Genomic DNA, 24532 nt, shown 5'->3' with positions numbered 1-24532 from the left:
GAAGTGCACTGATAGCCTTCTCTCCAAAACAGTTCTGGGTGCACTTAGCAATATGTAGCAGGGCATCTTTTGGTACAAATGCTTCCTGCCATGTTGCTTAAGAAAAGCAGTGTGTATACCTATAATTACAGCGCTTGGAAGATGGGGCAGAAGAATGAGGAATTGAAGGTCAGCCTCAACTACATAGAGTGTCCGAGGCCAGAGAGTTCAGAAAAGGGGAAAGGAAAGAAGGCACAGGACCCACACTGGGGTTGGGTTATATTTGTAGCAGAAGGAGTAGTTTGCATTTTAAGGCTCAACTTCCGCCTGCATGTGTTGAAACATGCACACACATTGCTTTCTCTTTAAATTTGTTCTATTTTCATACCTCAGTTCATACCCCACTTTAAAAAAAACAGTGCTTACTTGTCTTTAAATATTTATCTCCATGCATGTGTGTTTATATTCTTACATTCTTTTAAATTTCCTGTGTACATTCCCCCACCCCCTTTGCTTTTATCTGTTTTTCTAACTCCCTGTCTCCTGAAAATGTTTATTTTGGCAAATTGTATGCCATGGTGTTGGCATCTATGTCCGTGTCAAGCAATAGAACTGGCTGCTGCTGACAAGCTGTGGTACATCAGGTACCCAGCTCCACAGGGGCTGCCTCCCGCAGGGTAGGCTCTGGAACTGAGAACAGAGTGAGCCATCAAGGAGCAACATCTTGGGTGTGTGTTGGTTGCTTTGTATTTGCTTTTGTCTTATGTTTCTCTTGCTCTTTGGGAGTTTTTCATGTTAGGTTTCAATCAGAACAAATAGCTGAGGCGCCTACCTAACATATCAGAACAGACACTGGCTGCCATATTCTCCCTGCATCTCCTAGTCCCTACCTATTATGGGGACCTCATGGCTGGCATAACCCGTGGCCTACCCTAAACTTCTCCAGCCCAGGAGCTGGGCTGCCCTTCCCTCAGCTGCTCTTCCCTATATAGTCCAACCATTTTGGTTACCTGTTTGTTTGTTATTTTTTTTAATCTACTCTCTTTTGGACCCCCTGGCTGCTGCACCTGGCTCCCCTCTCTCCCTTCTTTCCCGTCCTCTTTCTCCTCACATGGCCTCATGTCCACTCTGGACACTCCCAGATGTCCCTGCCTCTGGCCATGCTTTCCCACATATCTATAATAAACCTTCTTCTCCTCCACACCTAGGAGCAATATGTCCTTCCTTTTTAGTTCTTCTTCTTCTTTTTAAAAATTCATCTGGTGAAAAACCTGGGACCATTCATATTCCTTTCCTTTTTTAAATTTTTTTTCAATAATTCATAGTGTTCACTTTTATAAATTGACATCATTTTAGTCACACATCTAGTGCCTATAGGTAATCAGAGAAGTTTTGTTTTTGTTTTGTTGTTGTTGTTGTTGTTGGGTTTTTGTTTGTTTTGTTGGTTGGTTTGGCGTGTGTGTGTGTGTGTGTGTGTGTGTGTGTGTGTGTGTGTGTGTGTGTTTCTCTGTAGCTTTGGAACCTGTCCCAGAACTCCCTCTGTAGACCAGGCTGGCCTTAAACTCACAGAGATCCACCTGCCTGGGTTTAAAGGCGTGGACCACCACTGCCTGGCAAAAGTATTTTATAAAGAATTTGAGATTTAGAGAATATAGATGACCTGCCCATGAGCATACCAAGGATATTGACCGAACTAGATTCAGATCTTTAGGCAGTTGGTCTGCTATACAGTTGTCATATGGGGAAAGGCTTTGGACTGACAGCCTTACTGGGTGGCACGGAGTGTTTTGTGTATTTTTCTGTGTTGGGCAGGCATAAAGGAAAGTAGGGTTTTCACTGCTTATCTTTTCATTCATCCTTTATTCACTCATTCATTCAATATAAAAATTACATTTAGGTGCAGGGAGTATAAATAACAGGATAGTATCATAAACTCTAAATAAGTCCTTTTGTAATCTGGTTAAGAAGATATATTGGGAAACAGTCTGATGCAAGTATGTCTAGCCTGCAGTTTATGATCCACACATATCTTAAAATACCTGTGAATGTGGTCAAGTGTATTTGTAAATGACAATGTCATGTTGCAGTGTCAAGGTTGGGACACCCTTTTAAGTATTATTACCACAATAAAAACTTTTCCAGCCACGGTAGAGGAATTCAGAATTGGCCATTTCCACCTGGGGTGGGTGAAGGGGATAGGATGAAGAAAATCTAGGAGCTTGACATGCCTTTAGATGGGATGCAGGATTGGTACGGAGGGAGAGGCAGTATGAGATGATGAAGGGAAGCTTAAGCAGAAACCAAATTATGGGGACCTTGTCAGCTTGCTTTTAGTCTGCAGGGGTTTCAGTGAGTTGCACGGTATAAAGATGTCAGAAATGAGAATATGGACCAAACAGGTTGAGGTTGAAGCAAAGAGAAATCAAGAGACTGATTTCAGTCCCGATGCAAGAAGAGATCTGAACAAAGGAAGTAGCAGTAGCAGTAGGAATGGGGGTAGGAGCTGTTCAAGGTGTTAGGGAGCAGAATTGATGAGATGCAGTTATGGAGTAGGTGGGTGTGTTGGGGAGCAGTATGGATCCAGATGCATAGAGGAGGGGGAAGAACACAGGCTTTTTGTCCTTTCTTTATCTATGGTGGTAAAACCAGAGGTAAAGAAGCACAAAACAGTGTATGGATGGCAAAGACAAGCCAGCTCTGTTAGGTGGTGCGCACGCACGCGCGCGCGCGCACACACACACACACACACACACACACACACACACACACGCACGCACGCACGAGGAAGGGGGGGGGCTTTGACTTTCTGGTCCCTGCTGGTTCTTAATGGCAAGATCTAGTGTATCTGTCATACAATATACCATGCAATATACCAAGTAGATGGAGAGCCAGGCTGTGTCATGGAGGTCACTTGGGAAGCTCTCCACTAACCTTTTCTGAATCTGAACCAAGGAAGTCACTGGGTACAATGTTCCTTGAAGAATGACAGCATCAGGGTGGGAGACCAGACACCAAAGGAAGGTTTGCTCAGGGATTGGCACTGTCATTATCTTAGCCATCATTTTCTCTCACCTGACAGGTGAGGAATTGTCTTACTTTCTCTCTCAGCCTGTTTAGGGATCAAAGACAACGAAATGAAACTGAAGGCTAAGGCTGAGTATTATCTCTCATGTCAGCAGATGCTGTGCAAACTCCTTGTCACAAAATCCAGGCATCCTGCCATCTGCCCACAGCCCTGTTGTGTCTTTCCTTAAGCCTTCTGTGAGAAGTAAGAAATTCTGAGCCTTTCCCTAGCCTGGGAGCAGAGACCTGTGGAGGCACTCTTCCTATATGCAACTGAGAATCACCCAGAGTCCTCTGTGGAATCCCAGAACTTATCTTTGTAGGTGGCTGGATTGATGCCCTTTTATATCTGCATCTTTATAAAGCAAGAGAGAATGGGGGCCCCTGTCCATTATGTGTAGGCTGGGTTCTCCTTAGCTTCAATGCTCTGTTTGTGCCTGCTACAGAGGGTTGAGGCACCTCCTCACTGATCAGGATCTTTGGTCATGAGCTTGGCTGTGCACTACAGTTCTCTCATCCATGCCCTTATACACCTGCAATGGCTCTTGTCTGACTTGCCCTTTTGAAAAAACAACTTAAGCATGTTGAGATCTCCTGTTGATCAGGGCAGTCAGAGACTGTGACCCAACAGGGAATTGTCAGCCAATTCTTGACTCACCAGAGCTCCAGTTTTCTGTATGTGAACAGGAGGTGGCAGCCACTTGGCTCAGGAACAGATGGCAGCTGTCCTGGAGAGGGCTTGACACTTTGGAGGTTCTGAAGCTGGACAGCCCAGCTTTCGATCAGCCAAACCTCCTCTGGTTTCAGTGTTAGCAAACTCTTGCCACCTTTGAGCTAATATTGTTTGGAAAGAATTCTTGAACCAGGCATAGTAGTTTCACGCCTTTAGTCCCAGCACTTGGGAGGCAGAGGCAAATGGATCTCTGTGAGTCTGAGTTCCAGGACAGCCAAGGCTGTTACGTTACACAGAGAAACCCTATCATGAAAAGCCATATATATATATGCTTTTTATATACTATGATATGTATATATCATAGTATATTTATATACTATGATAATTACTGCCAACATATATATATATATATACATATATATATATATATATGTTGGCAGTAATTATCATAGTAGATGTCAGAAGAGTGTGCTAAAGAGGAAGCTTGCTCATAGCTCTCTTTAAGTTACTCACCTTTACCTTTTCCTACCATTTCTGTTCAACATTTATAGTGTTCTTTAGAGATACTGACCACATGACTTAGGCAAGAGCTCTAGCCGGGAAGTCCCTGGTGCTTATAAATGCTGTATTCTAGCCTGGGCTGTGTCCAGTGCTCTGGAGAACTCTGGTGAACTATGCTTGGATGCCTGAGAGTTTACAAAGATGGAAGGGGCAGCTGTTCACTGGTTGTTTTTCATCTCTTATCTATTAAAAAGTTTTAAAATTAACATAGTGGGTTCCATTATGGAATTTGAATAATACATACATGTATTCATTACCCTCCTCTCCTACCCTGAGACCTCTTTTTTCCCTTTCATAGACCCTTTTCTAGTGCCATGACCCCCATAATATGTGTTGTGTGTGTGTGTGTAAATCTTGATCTGCATATGAGGGAAAATGTGGTTCTGTGTCTGGATCACTTTGCTTAATATAAGAATTTCTAATTCCACCTATTTTCTTGCAGATATCATGATTTCATTTTTCTTTATGGCTGGGTAAAACCCCATTGCGCATATGTACCACATTGCTTTGATCTATTCATCTGTTGATGGCTATCTAGACTATTTCCACTTTTTAGTTATTGTAAACAGTGCAGCAGTAAGCATAGATGTGAAAGTATCTTTGTGCTTAGAGTCCTCTGGTACTGTTTTCTCTTTATAGAGCAACAGAGTGTAGTGTAAGTTTATATTGTGTCTTCACTACTTACCAGCTGAGTGACTTTGCTGAGATATGTAATTTCTTTAAGTCATTGTGTCTTTTTATTTGTAACATGACGACAACAATATATAATAATGACCTAATAGAATTTTCATGAAGATAAATAAAATGAGTTCATATATATAGGAACATTTTCTGAGATCTGTGTTAGGATTTCAAGTTGGGAAACAGCTGAGACTTGTTGGATATGAATCCACTGTTGTAGGGTAGAGCTAACTAATGAGCCTTCTGAGAAAGTGGAAAGATCACTTTTTTGAGGGGCCTGCCTAACTTGGGGATCCTGATTCTGGTCAGGATAGTGGGATCTTATATCCAGTACCCAGTCTTAGGGGAGACACACACAAGAAGGCTAAATAGTTTGGGCATATACATTTGGGAATACTTTAGAAAGTAATATGTTGGACCTATTTTGCTGCAACTCATGAAAGTTGGTCATTAGCATCTTTTCTCATCTCTACATTCATTGATACCACACTGATAGCGCAAGGAGATTTATACTGTAAAAAGCAGTGTTACCAGTCTCTGCTTTTTTCTACAGAGAGCCAAGCCAGTTATCCAGTTAGCAACACGTTACTGATCTTCTGTTCTCTAATTGACAGCTACAGACTCTTGGAGTGTTCTAGTCTATTGTAGATCAGGGTTTTACTCCATGTATTACTCAGGGTCTCTGAGGATGAACTAGACAGAAAGGCTCATGGAGGTTGGCCTGCTGTGGCTAAAAAGCTGTTCTCTACTCGAGGACAGCCTTGAAGATACATATTACATGAAGAGTACTTTTTTTTTGTTTTGGACGTACTATCCCAGGATAGCCTCAAACTTACTGTGTAGCTAATGATAACCTTCAACTCATGATCCTCCTGCCTCCATCTCTCAAGTAATGGGAATGGGGGGCAGGACACTTAACAGTATTTTTGAGACTTCTACAGGAACAGAACATCAAAATGAAACATGACCCCTCTGGTTTTTAGACTACTCACCACCATTTTCCTCTCTCTCTCTCTCTCTCTCCCCCTTTTTGCTCTTAGGTCTCAGTCAGTCTCTCCACCTCCAGTTTTGTACCCACCAAGAAGTCCCATCTACCCACTCAGTGACAGTGAAACCTCAGCCTGCAGGTCCCCCAGCCACTCTGACTCCCAGGTGCTGCTCAAGGACCGGCACCCTCGTAGTCCTTCACTGCTGGGCCCTCAAGATCCCTCCCCAGAGACTTCACCACCCATCTGCACCCTCAAGGCTACCAGCTTCAGTTTTTTGGACCGGACCCGTTCAGTACGCAAGAGAGAGGACCAGAAGGAGACTGTCCAGGGTGCAGCCCAGGATGTAGAGGGTGTGGCTGCTTGCCTCCCCCTTGCCCAGAGCACCCCATTCTTAGGGCCTGCGGGCCCACGGAGTGTTTTGCTGACTTGCACTGGTACCCGAGCCCATAGCCTGGGCATCCGGGAGAAGATTTCAGCATGGGAAGGTCGTCGAGAAGCTTCACCCAGGATGAATCTGTGTGGAGAGAAGCGGGAGGGCTCTGGGAGCGAGTGGGCAGCCAGTGAGGGCTGCCCCAGTGTGGGCTGTTCCAGTGTGGTGCCATCCCCCTGCAGCTCAGAAAAGACCTTTGATTTCAAAGGCCATCGGAGGATGAGCAGGACCTTCTCTGAGTGTTCCTACCCTGAGACAGAGGAGGAGGGAGAGGCACTCCCTGTGCGGGACTCTTTATACCGGCTGGAGAAGCGGCCAGGCCGGAGTGAGCCCAGTGCCTTGCTCAGGGGTCATGGCAGCAGGAAAGAGAGCTCAGCAGTGCTGAGCCGGATCCAGAAAATTGAGGAAGCCCTAAAGGAGCAGCCTGGCCGGGGTCTCCCCCAGCTCCCCAGCAGCTGCTACAGTGTAGACCGTGGAAGGAGGAAGACTGGAACCTTGGGCACCTTGGAGGAGCCAGCAGGGAGTGCAAGTTTGAGCTCCAGCAGCAGGGCAGGAGGAGTAGCTGGAATTGTGGGGGAGGCAGGCCCACCTCTGGACAGGGAAGGCAACGGTTCCATGAAGTCAGGGATCCCTGGAAATAGCCCTAGCCCTCAGCTGCTGCCTTCGAAGAGCTCTCCTGATCCCGCTGTGAACCCTGTCCCCAAACCCAAGCGTACCTTTGAATACGAGGCTGATAAGAACCCCAAGACTAAGCCAAGTAATGGTCTACCTCCTTCACCCACACCTGCTGCTGCTCCACCCCCCTTGCCTTCCACACCAGCCCCACCAGTCACCCGGAGATCAAAGAAGGACATGCGTGGTCACCGGAAATCACAGAACAGGTAAGGCATGCCCTCCTGTGTCAGGTAGTGGGACCCAGTGGCATTCTTTTAAATGAAAGAAGCAGCAGATTGTGCTTGGGTCACGGGAGTGTTCTACAAGTTCTGAAGCACTGAATGATTGTTAGTTTGGCAGTTGTGTCAGGGAAAATGGAATGGTTCTCTTGAGTACTCTGTCTCTCTCTCCCCCCTCACTTTGTAACTGGCTTGGAGTTTGTTATGGACTTGACTGGCCTTGAACTCACTGAGATCCTCTTGCCTTGGCCTCCTAAGTGTCGGATTTAAAGTCATGAACCACTACCAGGCCTATTCTCCTGCTCTTGAATGGGGGGGGGGGTAGAGAGAGACAGACAGAGAGAGAGGAGGAAGAAGAGGAGGAGGAGGAAGAGGAGGAGAGAGGAGAGAGAGAGCGCAAACTACCAGGCCTATCCTCCTGCTCTTGAATGGGGGGGGGGGGGAGAGGAGGGGGAGGAGAGAGAGAGAGAGAAAGCTGCTCTTGGCAGTGCTGGGTACTGAAGCTATTGGCTAGGTTTGTTGGGGTGAGCTATCTATGTTAAAGATTCCCCATCACTGGAAGAAGGTTAAAGCTACCTTTATTTCAGGTCTTCCAAAGAAGACTATCTGTTGAAGGACTGATAGAATATCAGCCTCACAACCACATGAAGTGCTGTGCTGAAAATTAATTTTTAAAACAATTTTTAATGATTTATTTTTATTTTACATACATTGGTATTTTGCCTGCATGCTTATCTGTTGGATCCCCTGGTACTGGAGTTATAGACTGCAGTAGGCTGCCATGTGGGTACTGGGAGTTGAACTCAGGGCCTATAGAAGAGCAACCTGCACTCCTAATGGATAAGCCATCTCTCCAGACCCCTGAAAATTGATTTCTTAAAGTTAAACTGTACCAGAGGATTACATTTTATCATTAATTCAGGGATGTTGACAAATTCAGTATGATTCCTTTCTCTTGAGAGCCCCGAGCCTGGACAGATGCCCTGGTTCTGTTTCAAAGGGTGGTTCTTGGATCCTGAAAGAGAGAAATACGGGAAAATATTTCACTAGCTTCTTGGCGAAGTCTAAGAACTACCTTTTCGCCGGGCGGTGGTGGCGCACGCCTTTAATCCCAGCACTCGGGAGGCAGAGGCAGGCGGATCTCTGTGAGTTTGAGACCAGCCTGGTCTACAAGAGCTAGTTCCAGGACAGGCTCCAAAGCTACAGAGAAACCCTGTCTCGGAAAAAAAAAAAAAAAAAAAAAAGAACTACCTATTCTGGTTCCTGGTCAATCCTGGCACTTTGTTTCCTGAACTGGCAGGAACAGCTCCTAGGTGTGACATGTAATGTGGAGTTGGTAAAGTTGAAAGATACCTGTTAACCTAATTCTGTGGCAGGTTGGAAGCAAGCATCCTCACCTTTAACTTATACATCCCAAGATTGCTTCCCTTCTGGGAATCTTCTAATATGTTATCACTCTTCATGCTTCATTCAACACATCCCATCTCAAATACAGAGTTTCCATGTGTAGAGGGAGAATCACAAAGTTTCAGACTCCTGAGCCAGGATACCTTATAGCTATGTACAGGCTTATGTTTTGACCTTTCCCAGGAATGCTTATTGGCTCCTTAATTTACTTACCAGTCTGCCAAGTGAGCTTGCTTTGAACATATTCATCCGTTTCTGCTAACATCTATCTAGAGCCTGCTATACACCTAGACTTATGCTGGTCCAAGGGACACAGAGACAAGTTGTGGTTCTTCCTTCAAGGACTTGATGATCTGATACATAGATAAATCACAGATATCATGACCCCTTGCAATGCAGAATGCTGTAGAGACTCAGAGGAGAAGCATCTAAATTCAGCTCAGAAGTAGGGAAGGTTACTCCTGGGGGTAGTTAATGAGCCAGAGTTTGGCCTGTACATTTGGAGAAAAAGAGGAACAATTCAGAAAGTGTGAGCTGTTGTGTTTGCTTGTCTGAACCTTGAGTGCTTTTCCCCTGAGGAGGACATGATGATAAGTTTGTTTATGTATGTCACATGTTCTTCTAAAAGACTTATTTTAAAGAAATGTAAAAACCGGATACTTATTATATGCAGTTGGGGGGGGTAAATTTCTGAGGAAGAGAGGCTGGGGAGCTGGCTTAGTCAGTTTCGTGCTTGCCACACGAGGGTGAAGATTGGAGTTTATATCCATAGCACCCATGTGAAAACTGGGCATGATACATGACAACCCCAGCTGGTGGGGGTGGAGTCAAAACAGACATATTCCTGAAGCTTGCTGGCTAGCCAGCCTAGATGAATCGATGAACTGCAGAGACTGTGTATCAAAAAAACAAGGCACACAAGAATGGCACATACCTTTAATTAATCCCAGCACTTGGGAGGCAGGTGGATTTCTATGAGTTTGAGACAAGCCTGGTCTACATAGTAAGTTTCAAGCCAGCTAAGGCCACATTGAGTGAGACCCTGTCTCAAAAACAAGGTGGAGAATAATCAAGGAAGATAACCATGTCTGGCTTCCACACCTGCATTAACATGTACATACATGCACACACAGCAACAACAAAATCCTGGGGAAAAAGTAGACTATATTTATCTTGATGAGAAGCAATGTGTTGACCTTCAACATGGTACCTGTATAAAATGTCCAGTATTTGACTATTTAGCTGGATAGTATTGACCCTAGACAGAAGTTTGTGAGTTATTAGAAATAAAGTACTTGGCCATGGATATTTGTACATACGAGGAAAGGAGAGCTAAAGACAGAATTCTGAGAGACCATGGCATTTGAAAGGACATTTAGAACTGCTTATGGTAGTACATGCTTTCAATCCCAACACTCAGAAGGTTATAGGCAGGTAATTTCTGTGAGTTTGAGGCCAGCCTGGTCTCTATAGTGAATTCTAGGTCAACTAGGGCTATATAGAAAGACCCTATCTCAAAATAAAAAATATAAGAGCAGCCTTTAAAAAAAGAAAATGCTAGCCAGGCATAGTGCTGCACACCTCTGCCAGCACTTGGAGCTGATAGAAGAACAGCACAAGAATACCAGGATAAGAAGTGTAGTGTTAGGTTGTTTGTTTGAATGCTGCAGAGGGGCTAGGTGAGCTTAAGAGAGTGACCCTTGACTTGCAACCCAGGGCTCTCAAGATGAGTATTCAATAAGCAAGAAAGAAAGGATGTCATTGAAAGAGGAAGGCACTCAAAGATAAGTAGTATTCAGTCACACTGTCTCTTTTTCCCCTAGGAGACATGAGGGGAATCCAGAGGACCTGTGTCGTGGAAAGAGAACCAAGTCCTAAGTTGTCCTCTGACCTTCATATGCATGCCTAAAATAAGTAAACATAATATTTTAAAAGGGTCAGATCCATGTCAAATGTCCCTGTTCATGTGTCATCTCATTGAACTTCACTGGAAGAGATATGTCTTGGATAAAGAAAGAATGTAGCCGGAATCCCAACTCAGATAAGGAGAGAAGACATCTTAGGATCCAAGAAGCTGTGGTTCCAATTCTGCAGTGTAGGTTGTCTCAGGGATAGAAAGGAACAGTGGACTGGCTGAAGGGGCACTACAACAGATTGTCCTCCTAGCTCTACTAAAGAAGAGTTCTGACTTTCTTTGAGGGTTCAGCCAGCCCTTCTTGTATCAACAAACCATCCTGTACTATTTCCTCTAGCAGCCCTGGACATGACCTTCCAGTATAGAGCCCTTATGGCGTGCTCAGAGTCTTTGCCAGGAAGCTGGTTCATCGCTCTATTCCTTTGGAAATGGCAGACTTTTCTCAAGATGGATGCTTTCTTTCTAAGTCTGAGAGGCCAGAATTGTGGCTGGAAGTTTAGACTCTGGAAGCAGGCAACCTTGGAAAATCTTGCTTTTGTGCCTCCAATCTTCTTGTTTGTAATTGGCACAGTACTTGTCAACTCTGTTCTGAAGGCCAACGAGATGACACAAGATCAGGTACATTTGACATGGCATCTGACCACTTTTAAAAAATTAATTATGTTTATCTATTTTAGGCTTGTATGTGGAGGTTAGAGGACAGCTTATAAGAATTGGTTCTCTTTCTACCACATGGGTCCTAGGGATTGAACTCAGGTCATTAGGCTTGGTAGCAAGTGCCTTTTCCTGCTGAGCTATCATCTCACTAGCCCAGACAGGATGTTTTTAAACTGTGGAAATTATTACCTCATACTGGTATTATAAAAGATGAGCACATTGCAGTCACTCAGACTGGGGCCCTTTAGACTATCTTGTCTTCTTGCTTGGAAGTATAGTAACAAGCTTGAGGAGGAAGGTCTCTGATTGTGACTGTTTCCCATGGCTGTTGCCAGCAACACAAAGGGATCTGGTCCAGCCAAAATGACTCTTGCTCTTGTCCACAGAAAATCCTTTGAGTTTGAGGATGCATCCAGTCTCCAGTCCCTGTATCCCTCTTCTCCCACTGAGAATGGTACTGAGAGTCAACCCAAGTTTGGATCCAAAAGCACTTTAGAAGAGAATGCGTATGAAGATATTGTAGGTAAGCAATGGTAGAGGTGGCGGGGGTGGGCCTTCCCTAGGAACTATGGAAGAGCTACTAGGAGATGCTCATGTGGAACACCAAGGTAATCACCACCTTAGGTAGTTCCTGGACATGGCAGTAGAGCATCTCAGCTGATTAAGCCTAACCCTGAGTGAACTGAAATCCAGAGGGCCTTTGGGACCACAGGAAGGGACAAATAACATCATTTCCTTTCTTATGTTTTTGGAAGACTTGAGAGACCAATGGATACTCTTCCTTAGCTGTATACCCTTAGGCAAGTCACTTAACTTTTGAAGGCTCTGTTCTTCTGTAAAACAATGGCAATATGAGCATCTGAACAATTGTACTAATAGTAATACTACTTAAGATTGTTGTTAGGATGTTTAGAGAGATGGGTTAGTGGTTAAGAGTACTGAATGGCCTTTCAGAGGACACAAGTTCAATTTCCAGCACCAACATGGTAGCCCACAACTGTCTGTAACTCCAGTTCTGGGAGATCTCATGCTGTCTTCTGATCTCCATGAGTACTGCACATGCATGATGCATTCAGACAAATGCTTGTACACATATAAAGTAAACATAAATAAAATCTCAAAAAAATGTTGTTAGGATTAAGTGAGCTAAGACTATGACACTGCCATATTTAGTGTTTAGGATAAGCCTGCTTCCTGGTTCGAGAACATCTGTGATTCCCCAGTGGCATAAGAGGCTAGGGAGCTCAGTGGGGTTCTATATTGTCACTGATCATTTATGAGAATTCTTCCTTCTTGACCTAATTCCCTCCCAGAGACCCACTCACAAGGATTTTGGGTATGAATTTTGAGGGGGCAGACATTCAGATGCATATCCCAGTTACAGATTCTAGAAAAAGACAGAAGACTCCTTTGTCACAAAGGACTTTGTTCTTTATGGCACAGCAGGTAGCATGAGCTCCGTATTTCCCCAGGCTCCCCTCTCCTTGGCCACAGTGGCATGGGGCTTTGGGAAGACAGCCTCAGTAGAGACATCAAACCCCACATTTAGAGGAGACACCGGGTTTTTCAAAGACTTTTAGTAAATCTGTCCAATCATTGCCCTACAAAAGCAGTTTCTGGTCAGTAAACAGATTGCCTCTGGCTGGGCCATCGACACTACCCTTGCTTTCCAGGCTATTTCCTATATAAACACCTGGAGAACATAGTTTGGAATCACTCACTCTTCCTGCCCTGCAGAAAGGCAGCAGTGCAGTGCTGTTAGAGCTGCTTCCCAGCCAGGTGTGTGCAGGCTTGATTTCCAGGGTCTGCAAAGGAATGGATGACATAGTCCTGGGTTTGGTTTATTTTGGGTATTTTTGTTTTTGAGACAGGTCTTTTGCTGTGCTTCTTAGGTTAGTCTAGAACTCTTAAGTCCTCTTGCCTCAGCCTTTCGAGTAACAGGATTATAGTAGGCACAAGCTATCCTTTGGCTATTTTCGGTGTTCATTTTAGTTCTATCCTTATCTCCTTCAGGGGAGCTTTGATTCCGTGCAGAATGTGTCTCTGAATAGATAAACAAGGCAGGGAGAAGCCGTGTGCTCATTTCAGTGCTGTCTCACTCCATCTCAGGCCTTGAATTTGGAGAACATGGTCTTAATATTAGAAGGAATGGTGGTCACAATAGAGAGAACCTTCCAGATTCTTAGGATATGAGAATCTTAGGAAGAAGTCTGCTTTCCCTTTTGATCTGTGCCATCTCTTCATAGTTTCCTCCTTATTTCGGTTTATCTTCATTTTATTTTATTTTAGCTTTTTTAAGACAGTTTCCCTGTGTAACAGTCCTGTATGTCCTAGAACTTGCTTTGTAAACCAGGCTGGCCTCAAACTCACTGAGATCTACCTGCCTCTGCCTCACAAGTGCTAGGATTAAAGGTGTGCGCCACTACCGCCTAGCTTATCTTTATATGTGTGTGTGTATATATTATATATATATCATATATATATTATATATTATATAATTGTTTTATGCATCTGGGTGTTCTGCCTGTGTGTGTGTGTGTGTGTGTGTGTGTGTGTGTAAACTGTGTGCATGTCCGGTGCCTGTGGAGATTGGAATAAGGCATCCAGCCCCTACTAGGAACTAAACTCTTCTTCTCTGCAAGAGCAACAAGAGGTCTTAACCACTGAGCTATTTCACTAGCCCCCTTAGTTTCCTCTTTACAAATTACTGGTCTAGCACTTTGGGGGATATAGTAGCCATATTCAGACCCACAGACATACTGTTTTCCTATGTATGGGGCATGTAGCATGTGTCCATGGAAAAGTACATTGCTGCAGTAAGACTGGAGGAACGAGAGCCCTCGGACAACAGGAAAGACTGTGGAGGGAAGCCTTTTCTCTACTACTTGGGAAATGATAGTTCTGTATTCAGAGCTAGCACAGAACAGTGGGGATTAGAGCCAAAGGTCCAGAATTAAGGAAAGCAGTCAAGAAAGATGCTTTAGTTCCTGTTCTATTTTGTACAACTTTCATCTCCAGCTCATTTGTCAGAGAAGCATCCAGTCTGCTACGTATTTCCTTACATCCTTACACAGCATCGCAGAGTGGAAGAACATTCCTAATGAGTGAAGAAACAGTTCTGTTGCTTCATCCTTTCATCCTCAACCAACCCTCTCTGCCTCCTAATACAGGGTCTTTTTCAATTGGCAAAAATTGTAATGTTATCATTGCTGCTCAGGGCTCTTGTGCCTGCTGTATGATGGCAGAAAGTTAGAGTTTTTTTAATATCCCTGCAGCACAACTGGCTTACTTGTCTTAGGAGGCCTTTCTGTGCTGCCAGAGGATTCCAGGGGTAGATATATCCTTACAGCAAATGAACTAAGAGAAGGAGACAGGTGACTTCTCTTTCTCTTTCTCTAGACTCTGTTTAGGGCTGTGTCTTAGTTAGGATTTCTATTGTTGTAAAGAGACACCATGACCATGGCAACTCTTACAAAGGAAAACATTTCATTGAGGTGGCAGCTTACAGTTTCAGAGATTTAGTCTTATTTTCATCATGGGGGGGAGCATGGTGTCATGCAGGCAGACATGATGCTGGTATGTCTTGATCAGAAGACAACAGGAAGTGGAATGTGACACTGGGCTTAGCTTGAGCATATATGAGACCATAAAACCTACCCCCACAGTGACACATTCCCTCCAACAAGGCCTTGCCTACTCTTAACAAGACATACTTCCTCATAGTGCCACTCCCTATGAGTTTAATGGGGCCAGTTACATTCAGGGTGCTTGGGGGAAATTTTCTGAAGGTATTGTCCTGGGCCTTCTTAGGAGAGGAGGGTATCTGCCTCTCATGTATTAGGAAGATGTTTCTACTTTTGAATATTACATTGAGAGACAAGAAATGTAGGGACTGCTTGGTTGCTTCTTGGATGAATGAGGTAAAGCTAGGGGGAAGTACTATACATGATAAAGTTGGGGTTGGGCAACTTAATTGCTTAATTGCTTGCCTAACTTCTGGCTCTTTGGAGCCTTGGGATGAAGGAATGGGTGTGAGACATAGAAAAGACTGTAAGGTAGTGTCTAGGCTCTGAGTTCCGTGATTATGTTTTGTGGGTTGGGGTGGAGATACCCTCGAGAGTCTGTTAGGCCAATGCCTTGGGTGTGATTTGTTTTGTGTCTCCCACAGCAGCTCAGTCTGAATCTTAGGACCTAACCAGAGATGTTTGAGGAAAAAATACAAAGGAAAACATTTTCTTTCTATTAGATTCTGGTTGATTTTTCCATCCACTTTCTTCAAAGAGGCTCAAGAATGTGGAGACCTCTTAGAGACTTCTAGAGCTTTCTTGCTGAACTTTGAAGGTCACTTCCTTTTCCTCCTCCCCCCCTTTTTTTTGCCTAGAATTGATCATTAGCCCTGACTTCTGAGATCCTTGGTCTTGCCCAGCCTCTACTTTGTAGAATTAAGACTGTTTCTGATTTCAACTGGATTATCCATCTTTGTGCCACTTCAGGTCCACTGGGACAAAGGAAGCTGTGTCTGGGCCTATGATGATGGATCTATGAAGGAGGCAGAGAGCACCCTTGATAAATTTTCATCTTGGGTACATCCCTTTGGCCTGGTGCTCCTGAACTGTTAGAGATTGTAGCCCACTGGCTCAAAGGCAGCAGATATGAGCAAGGCACTTTGGGACATTTACTGCCCACATCAGGCATGATTCCTGAGGTGCTGGGGAAATCTCAGAAAGGCTGAGATTTAATAGGCTGCTGATTTGCAATAGTACGGTTGAAAAAGAAACTTGTTGCCTTGCTGCTTCCTGAGGCTGTTGACAATGAAGACTGCATCTTAGCAGCTTGCTAAGGAGTAATACAGAGTGGCCTCTACCTAATCAAGTAGCCTGGGCTGCATTCCTGTTGAGATTCACACTCCTATCGGTTAGCTGAGGCCCAGTGAGAGCTTCCAGGATACTGTTCAGTGGGATACAAGTCAGGACAGAGCCAGTAGAACTTGCCAGTAAAGCCCTTTCAGCTTTTTCTCTGCCTTCTCTCATTCACCCCCAGGCTAGGCAACAGTAAGGAATAGAAGGAACCTACCAGCATGGATGGTGCTGCAGCAGGAAGCAAAGCAACCAAGAAGTATGACCCAGGGAAAGATGCCCAGGGCTGTTGGGAATTTGGTGTCAAGCCTTGGAGGGTGGGTAACAGCAGTCCCCAAGGAAATTGGACCCCCAGCCTGGCCCTTCTCCCTTCTGTGTCAGGAAGGGAGAAAGGTGGAGACCTAGGAGAAACAGCCTGTTGAAGCCAGAGGATGGCTAGAAAGGGAATCTACAGACCCAAGGCCTTAGCCATGGTTGCAGCCCTGTTAGCTTGGAGTGTTATGGGTATCTTGGATAGATGTACTCTTTTCTAAACTGTTATTCTAATTTATGAGAGGGTGGGGAATGAAAAGGGCAGTTTTCCTGTGTGACACCCCGAAGAGTGAGGCTAGGACCTGGTGGACCTGGACTCTTCTTCCAGAAAGACTAGCATGCTGGGATTGCATTCTGGCAAGCCTCTTCAGAAGAGTGCAGAGCAGAAGCGACTGAGATGCCTCTGGCCCTTATATTGTCAGCAAGGCTGGGAAAGGTTGAGACCTCTGGTCACCAAGCCACGCTTGATAAGAGACAGTATTCGCTTACCGTCCTGTCACCCTCCAAATGCTGTACGGACTGCCCCGAGGAAGCCATGTGGGCGGGATGCACGTGGAAGGCATGCCGTCTGTCCAGCTCCCTGTCTCCCATCAGCACCTGTCATTCCGCTCCGGCCTCTCCAGCCTTCACTGTAAGCTGTTCTGAGAATATGTCGCAGCTTCTGCTTTGGTGTTTACTTGCTCTCAGCAAATTCGGTTTATTGGCTCTAGAACTCAGCATCTCTTCACTCTTTGCCCATCTATACCTCCAGGCATCTTTCCTGCCTTCAGAGATAGGTGATTGGGATTTCACCAGTGAAACAGTCCTAAGAATCACCAAGAGTGGATGACAAGTGTACTGGGATCAGCCAAGGCTAGGAAGCAGAGCATGGCAGTTAGTGGGTTACTTAGAGTAGAGAAGAAGGAAGCTGGCACCAAGACTGGACAGAAAGAGCAGGCACCGGAGGCCTTCCCTCAGAGGCAGTCCCAGCATATGGAAGTTGGTGCTTCCCAACTGTCCTTCCTCAGATTGTCATCAGCAGGTAGCCATACTGTGCATCTACTGCTCCTTTGGGCCTCATCTTACACTTTTTTCTTGGAGCTTTAGATTTTATATCATTTTACAAAGCTCTGATTCTGGGGAAAGATGAAAGGAGAAGAGGAGATAAGGATGAAGAGAAAAAAAATTAAACTTAGCACTCACAGCATGGCCCTCAGACACTATTAGGAAGTTTAAAAATACCCCGAGGCATCAGTTATGGGGGCAGGAGGAGGGAGCAAGTCCATCCATCTCCCTTGCTGTGCCCATCCTCTCTCCCTCCCTATTCTAGGGGGCGTTTGATAATGTATAAACGTTTTTGGTTGTGGCTGAGGGAGGCTGTTGTCAAGCTAGTATTGAAAGGCCAGAATTGCAAAAAACATCTATAAATGGTCAGCTCATCAACCCAAAGTGTTGACTGCTCAGAGAACCTTGATGGAAAGGGATTGAGACTGGCCTTCCTATAGGTTGGGGATAATAAGGATTCTGGCCAATCATGTGACCCAAGACAATTTGAGTGAGCATGAAATAAATATAAACAATCTGGACAGTAATGCACTGGTCATATTTTACAGATCAGGAAGAATTGTGCCCTGGCATTCATCATCACCTTCACCTCACAACCTTGTAGGATATTTGTTAGGTGGGAACTAAGAAGTAGAAAATCCACCTCATTTCCTGCTGAAGTATACCTCACAGTGGAGTAGACTAGAAAAAAAAAACTGCATGGGATGCTGGGCTTAAGACTTGAGACAGACAGGGCCACTGGGCCAGCTTTTCTTAGTCAGCATGCTGGAATGAAGAAGAGTCATTTAGTGGCCTAGCTATTACAGGAAGAGATCAGCTCATTTCTGGGGACCATGTGGTGCTGGGAATCACTTAATCCAGCCCTAGCTCTTTTCTTGACCCATCCTTGACTCACAAGTTTACAGAAATCTGTATTGCTCCTGCCACAGTCTGTAGCCTTACTCCCTCACCTCTATAAAGGCATTTCATAAACTCACTGTGGTTTCTTATTTAATAAATAGATGCTACAGTTTAGGAGAACCTCAGCTTCTCAAGGAATCTCTAAGCATGCTGGGTTTGGGCTTTCTCCTGTACCCTTTTTAGGGAAGTTGTAATTCTAGCAGCCTCTGTTTCTAGTCCTGTAGGAGTAGGGTCTCAACTACTGTGGGGGGTAAGGCACGCAGTCGTCTGTGGGATAGGCATGGGGCTCAGCATTCACCAAAGCTCAGTCCTGCTCACAGTGCAGGAGCAAATCCTTCCCTAGGCACACTAACTGCTGCCGAGATCCCAAACAGTGGCAATGGGACTAGGGCAAGAATACAGAAAGATAAGGGGAGGGAAAGTGAGGGTTGTATTTGTAAGGAGTCTCTTTGGATCTTGTTACAACAATGATTTTATTGCTGGGATTAAGCCTGGACTGATGATAGAACATGACTAGTTGGTATTGTACGTTAGAAAAGCGTCATTACTTTAATCCCAGCACTCAGGATCCAGAGGCAAGTGGATCTCTGTGCATTTGAGGCCCACCTAATCTACAGAGTTGAGGACAGCCAGGGCTATACAGAGAAGCCCTGTCTTGAAAAACCAAAGAGAGAGGGGGAGAGAGAAGAAACAGAAAGCCTCATTATATATCAGAGACAGGGAGGGACAGGAAAGGGTGTATACCAAAAATCTTATAATCTTTAAGGACAGGGGCTTTCCTAAGATTTTCTGGTAGTGTCAATACAGTGCCTATTTCTAGAAACTGGACCTGAGACACAAGAACGCTCCCCTTTCTTTTGGCCCAGGCTTCTTCTAAGCCTTTCACACTCCCGTGTCAATGCAGAAAAGTCTGCTAAATGGGGAGTGGCGAGGGTTCTCTCTTTGCTGAGATTAGCAGTAGAGAAGATAACTGATGTTATGCTGAGAGAGATAGGTGGAACAAAGTTTCACTGAATGCTCACTGTGGCTGTTTTGGCCCTCTGGCTGCCTGAGACAAGATCCCTTCCTGAATTTAAATACTCGGAGAGCAGAGGAGGAGGATAGAGGAGGATCTGGCAAAGCTCTGTTCCCTCAAGTTCTTCGAGTTCTTTCATGCTCACCCCTGAAAGTGGATCCAGGGAGGTCCATGGAGAGCTGAGTACAGGGACAGTTATGGGATCTCTAAAACTCTTTCCAGAAGTGCCAATCTCCAGGGGCTTTACCAGCACAAGGGCTAGAGCCAGGGACAGATTTGTGGTGTCAGCTTTATCCTCTGCCAGTCTTGTGCAATCTCTAAATTTATAAAGCAGTGGCCAGACAAGGCTGAGCTGAACTGGAAATGGGGAGTAGGGGCCTCGCCTGCGGACTTGGAGCCAGGATCTGTGTGTAGCCTCCCCATTGCAGATGGGTGGCTGTGTGACTCATTAACTGAAGCTGTTCTCTGTGGTTCACAGGAATTGCACTTGTATCTCTCGTTCTCGCCTTCCCTTCTCTAACTCTGCCTCCTCTGCAGGAGAGCTCCCCAAGGAGAATCCCTATGAGGATGTGGACCTAAAGAACCGAAGAGCTGGAAGAAAATCTCAGCAACTGTCTGAGAACTCCTTGGAATCTTTGCACAGGATGTGGAATCCCCAAGACAGGAAGTACAACAACCCACCCATGCAGGTAATGCAGTTCTGGCCTAGGCAGAGTGAGGGCCTGTCCTCAAGGGATGGATCAGCTTTCACTTATGCTCTCGTCCTGGCTGTCAGCTGGCAGAGAAGGTTGCTTCAGGAGAGACCTGTGTGCCTATTGCCTTCTGCCGTGTTGAAACTGCTGTGGACAATTGAGGTGTGTCTTTAGGCCATCCTGTCTTGTTTTCTCTTTTCTCACCATCTAAGTTCTAGCAACAAAACCAAACCAGGAGACCCCAAAGACCCCTATCAGAATTCCCTCCTTCAGTGGCAAACAGGAAGACAGGACTCTCTTTAGAGCCTTCACATTCTGCAACTCTGCCACAAATCATCTTGGTACTGGCATTTGAGGGTCCATGGCCAGACTCAAAGAGCCAGCCAGTATCAGGAGCCTCTCAAGGTGGGTTCCAGCTTTTCATAGTCTCTGTTCTCACTAGGACTTGGTGGAGGTGTTGCCTCAGGAAAGAGTTATGTACCTAGGGACTCCTACTATGCTAAAAGCCTTTGTGGGCAGCCAGGTAGGATGTCCTCAGGGATGTTACCTTCCTAGCAATGTGTGGATCCACTTCCAATTAGGCTGTATACTGGAAAGCTCCAGTGTTTATGGAGAAAGGAGTAGGTATATAGATTGGGACTGGAGAAAAGGGTAGCCCAAGACATTGTAGTAAGGGAACTATTTGAGTATGATGCCTGCCTTGCTGAGCCCTGGTGACCAGAGCCTAGAGCCCTGCTCTCTCTCTCTCTCTCTCTCTCTCTCTCTCTCTCTCTCTCTCTCTCTCTCTCTCTCTCTCTCTCTCTCTCTCTCTCTCTCTGGAAGACGTCACAGAGCAGAGTAGACTGATGGGAGAGAATAAGGAGAAGTGTTTAGGAGTGGGGAGATGGCACAGTGGGTAAAATCCTTACTGTACAATGTGAAAACCTGAGCACAGATTCCCCAGAACCCAGATAAAGCCAAATGCAATAGCGTTGGTCTATAATCCCAGTGCTCCTATAGCAAGATTGGAAGTGGAGAATGAAGACACTGGTGGGTCACCTGGCCTGACATATGCAGAAACAAATAATAAGAGACCCTGACTCAAACAAGGTGGAAGGTGAGGACCAACACCTGAAGCTGTACTCTGCTTGTGTATACCCACATTCAAATAGGTACATACGCACACATTGCACACACCTTCAAAACAAAAATGGGCTGCAGAGCAGTTAAGAGCACTTACTGTTGCTGGGTGGTGGTGACACACGTCTTTAATCCCAGCACTTGGGAAGCAGAGACAGGCAGATCTCTGTGAATTCAAGGCCATCCTGGTGTACAGAGTGAGTTCCATGACAGCCTGGGCTATGCAAGGAAACCCTGTCTTGAAAACAACAGCAACAATAAACTAACAAACAAACAAAAATTACTATTCTTGTAGAGAACCCAGGTTTAGTTCTCAACACCCACATGGCAGCTCACAACCATCTGTAATTCCAGTTCCTGGGGGTTTAATGCCCTCTTCTGACCTCCACAGATACCAGGCACACATGTGGTGCACATACATACATGCAGGCAAAGTACTCAACATGTAACATAAATAACTCTTTTAAAAATGCCAACAACAATAAAGATTCATTTGTGGAATGGAGTGAATGAAGGGAGGGAGGGAGGGAGGGAGGGAGGGAGGGAGAGAGAGAAAGAAAAGAAAAGAAAAGAAAAGAAAAGAAAAGAAAAATGAAAGGCTCAAAGAAACTTTCAGACAAGCTCATTCTGGTCTTACCAGGAAGCAGGAAAACAGGCTGGCTGTCTCTGACCTACCCAAGTCACTATTTAACTGGACAGATGAAAGGACCTGCATGGTTATAATGTTCTGCAGAAAAATGCATAAATGGTTTCTTCATGTGGTGGTTTGAATAAAGCATCTATCCTTTTGATGTACTATACGCTTCCATTTGATTTGTATTGTTTGCCTGATTGGCTTGAAAAAGATATTGGCTGTGAAAAGGAAGGATTTGTTGAAAAGTGAAGAGTGGCAGAGTGAGACAAAACTTGGGTGGGCTTTCTCAGGAAGTACCTCTGTTCCCAGAAGTCCCACTATCAATTATCCAATTAGGTGTTCTATATTGAAGAACATGAGCTATTGATTGGGGATATACAGGGAACGAGGCAGCCCAGAGTGGCATGGTGAGAGGGAGCCACTTGAATGTGAGATCTGCCTTACTCAACTTTGATAACCACTGCCCAAGAGCCCTGTTCTCTGAGGAAGCAGGGCCAGACTGCAAGGATGACATAGCAGAGCAGGCTATCTCAGGTAGGCTATGGCCGCCTCCAGGAACAGGATTTAAGACTGAAGAGGTAGGAAGACTGACCCTTATCCACAGTCACTAATCCTTGTCTCAAAGCTCTGACAATGCCTGGAGAGTTCCTGCTTTGTCTTCTCTTTCTGCTTAGTAGATGATCTCAAAAACCTTTGGTTTATCTTTTTCTGTCAGAATAGTGAAACTTTCTTTGAGGAAGCAAATATTTAATCTAGCCCTTAACTTGGTCAGTGAACAGCTAAAGTCTTAAAAGAGGAAACCCTGGTATATTGGATTTCCGGCATGGGACTGATGAGAGCTGAGGATTCCAGCCTTTTAGCCTCTGTCCCCAGATGCCAGCAGATGGACACTGACAAGACGTTGTGGTGAGTCCCTCTCTCTCATCCTGTCCCCTATGCCAGCTGTCCCTGAAACCCAGCAGTCAGTCCCTGCGCAGTGGGAACTGGTCAGAAAGGAAGAGCCATCGTTTGCCACGATTACCCAAGAGGCATAGCCATGATGACATGATGTTGCTGGCTCAGCTGAGCCTGCCATCTTCACCCTCCAGCCTCAATGAGGACAGCCTCAGCACCACAAGTGAGCTGCTGTCCAGCCGCAGGGCCCGTCGCATTCCCAAGGTATCCTTCCCACTTTGAGTCCAAGACGCTAGGCAGGTGGGTGGGCAAGCAACCAGCTTTGCTCTAGCCTTCCCTTCCCCTTCCTCTTCTAATCTGGGCTGCTTCCTTAGTCCCCCTTGAATAGACTGAGATTCCCCCCACTACCCCTTTGGTGCCTTGACTCATCAATAAGATCGCACTAACTGCTTCTCAGTACTCTGGTGTTAGGGGAAGGAAAAAACTAGTTGAGACTCCATTACCAAGTATCATAGATGAATTTAGGTTCTTGTACACATAAACATCTTTGGCCTTTCAGGGACCTTAAAAATCAGACCAGTTCTTCCTATGTCTTGAAATGAAAGAGCTTTCGGCAATGATTTGCACATATGTCCATGTGGCCAGTCCTTAGCCCAGAGCAGCAGGATTTAGCTAAATGGTATTTTTAGCTTGCAAACAATGCTTGGGTATATTGAGAATTTAGCTTCTTCCTGTCAGGCCCCAGGTTATGGCCCAGAGAGGAAAGGCTAGAATCCTTGTTCCTGTTTTTATATCTGGGACTCTCTTTGTCTCAGTTGGTTCGATGACTCTTGGGACCCAGGAGCTCCCATCCTGTCTAGTTTGATCACAGTTCCTTCCTTTGGGAAGCTAAGTTTAGTGTTCTTATCTTGGGGCAGGAGCCCACTTCTAGGGCACAAGGTAGATGGAGAGCCACCAAACATGGTTGATAAGCCTCTGCTGGGGTCATTTCGGTAGGAAGACCAGTGCTGGACCCAGCTGGACCAGTGAAGAAAGTTCTTGCACACCTGTAAGGGAAAGAATGGGCTCATAGTTTTCTCTTCATGGAAGTAGGGGCAGCTAGTATTAGAATTGTCTCACCCTTTCTGCTCTTTGTTTTTGTTTTAAACCAGCTTGTCCAAAGAATTAACTCTATCTATAATGCCAAGAGAGGAAAGAAGAGGTTAAAAAAGCTGTCTATGTCCAGCCTTGAGACATCATCATTGAGAGGTAGGCATTGATGTCTAAGCTGGGTGACTTTTGGGGGCCCATGAACATCAGGAATGGGGTAAGATGTGGATTGACTTTATATTATCTCATATGGGCTAGTAATGGGATCCTTCTACCTTCTAGGAGGGTAGATCCCTTCCAGAAAATGTGTACATAAGAGGGAGGGCCCAAGAGGAAATTAGCTCTGGGATAGTTTCCTTCTTTGGACTATGAGGCCCTGAATTAGGACATATGGGAATTTGCTTTGGACAAAAGGAAAGGCCAGAGTTACTGGGCACTGCTGTCTGTTTTCCATTTAAAGTCTTGGGCTGTCTGAGACAGGGCCTTTGTATTCCAGGCATCTAGGCCTCTCTGCTGGCTCTGCCTCCAACTCAGGCCCTCAGCTTCACCCAGATCAGCCCGGGGTAGGTGTTTGCATATAGATTAGTATTTAAGATCTGACCTCTGAGTTATTCTGGTCCCACACCACTTACCTCCTGCCCTCAGATGCCTTGTCATTGGCCCAAAGTCATCCAGACTAGGTTTATGTCTCTTCCTTGTGAGAGGAGTTGGGAGGCAGGAAGGTCAGCA

The 24532-nt window shown here is 45.3% G+C and overlaps 1 protein-coding gene across 6 annotated transcripts in view; it reads left to right on the top strand.

Moving 5' to 3' along the window:
• The window catches only part of Dennd2b (DENN domain containing 2B), a 102887-nt gene that overhangs the window by 58139 nt on the left and 20216 nt on the right, over positions 1-24532 (top strand). For 4 of the 6 annotated variants that reach the window (XR_005284673.1, XM_038322954.2, XM_038322936.2 and 1 more), the window contains 5 exons: positions 5998-7257; positions 11635-11771; positions 19913-20064; positions 22763-22978; positions 23866-23962. Coding sequence is in view for 5 of the 6 variants with exons in the window: in XM_038322954.2 (XP_038178882.1) it covers positions 5998-7257; positions 11635-11771; positions 19913-20064; positions 22763-22978; positions 23866-23962 (1862 nt within the window). In the remaining variant the exon portion in view is untranslated. Of the gene's footprint in view, positions 1-5997; positions 7258-11634; positions 11772-19912; positions 20065-21871; positions 22727-22762; positions 22979-23865; positions 23963-24532 lie in introns of those variants that run through there. The other 2 variants (XM_038322962.2, XM_038322973.2) reach the window with 2 other exon arrangements.

The sequence above is a fragment of the Arvicola amphibius genome, chromosome 1, assembly GCF_903992535.2.
Source record: "Arvicola amphibius chromosome 1, mArvAmp1.2, whole genome shotgun sequence".
NCBI classification, from domain to species: Eukaryota; Metazoa; Chordata; class Mammalia; order Rodentia; family Cricetidae; genus Arvicola; species Arvicola amphibius.
This window is presented reverse-complemented; position numbering and strand designations above follow the sequence as displayed.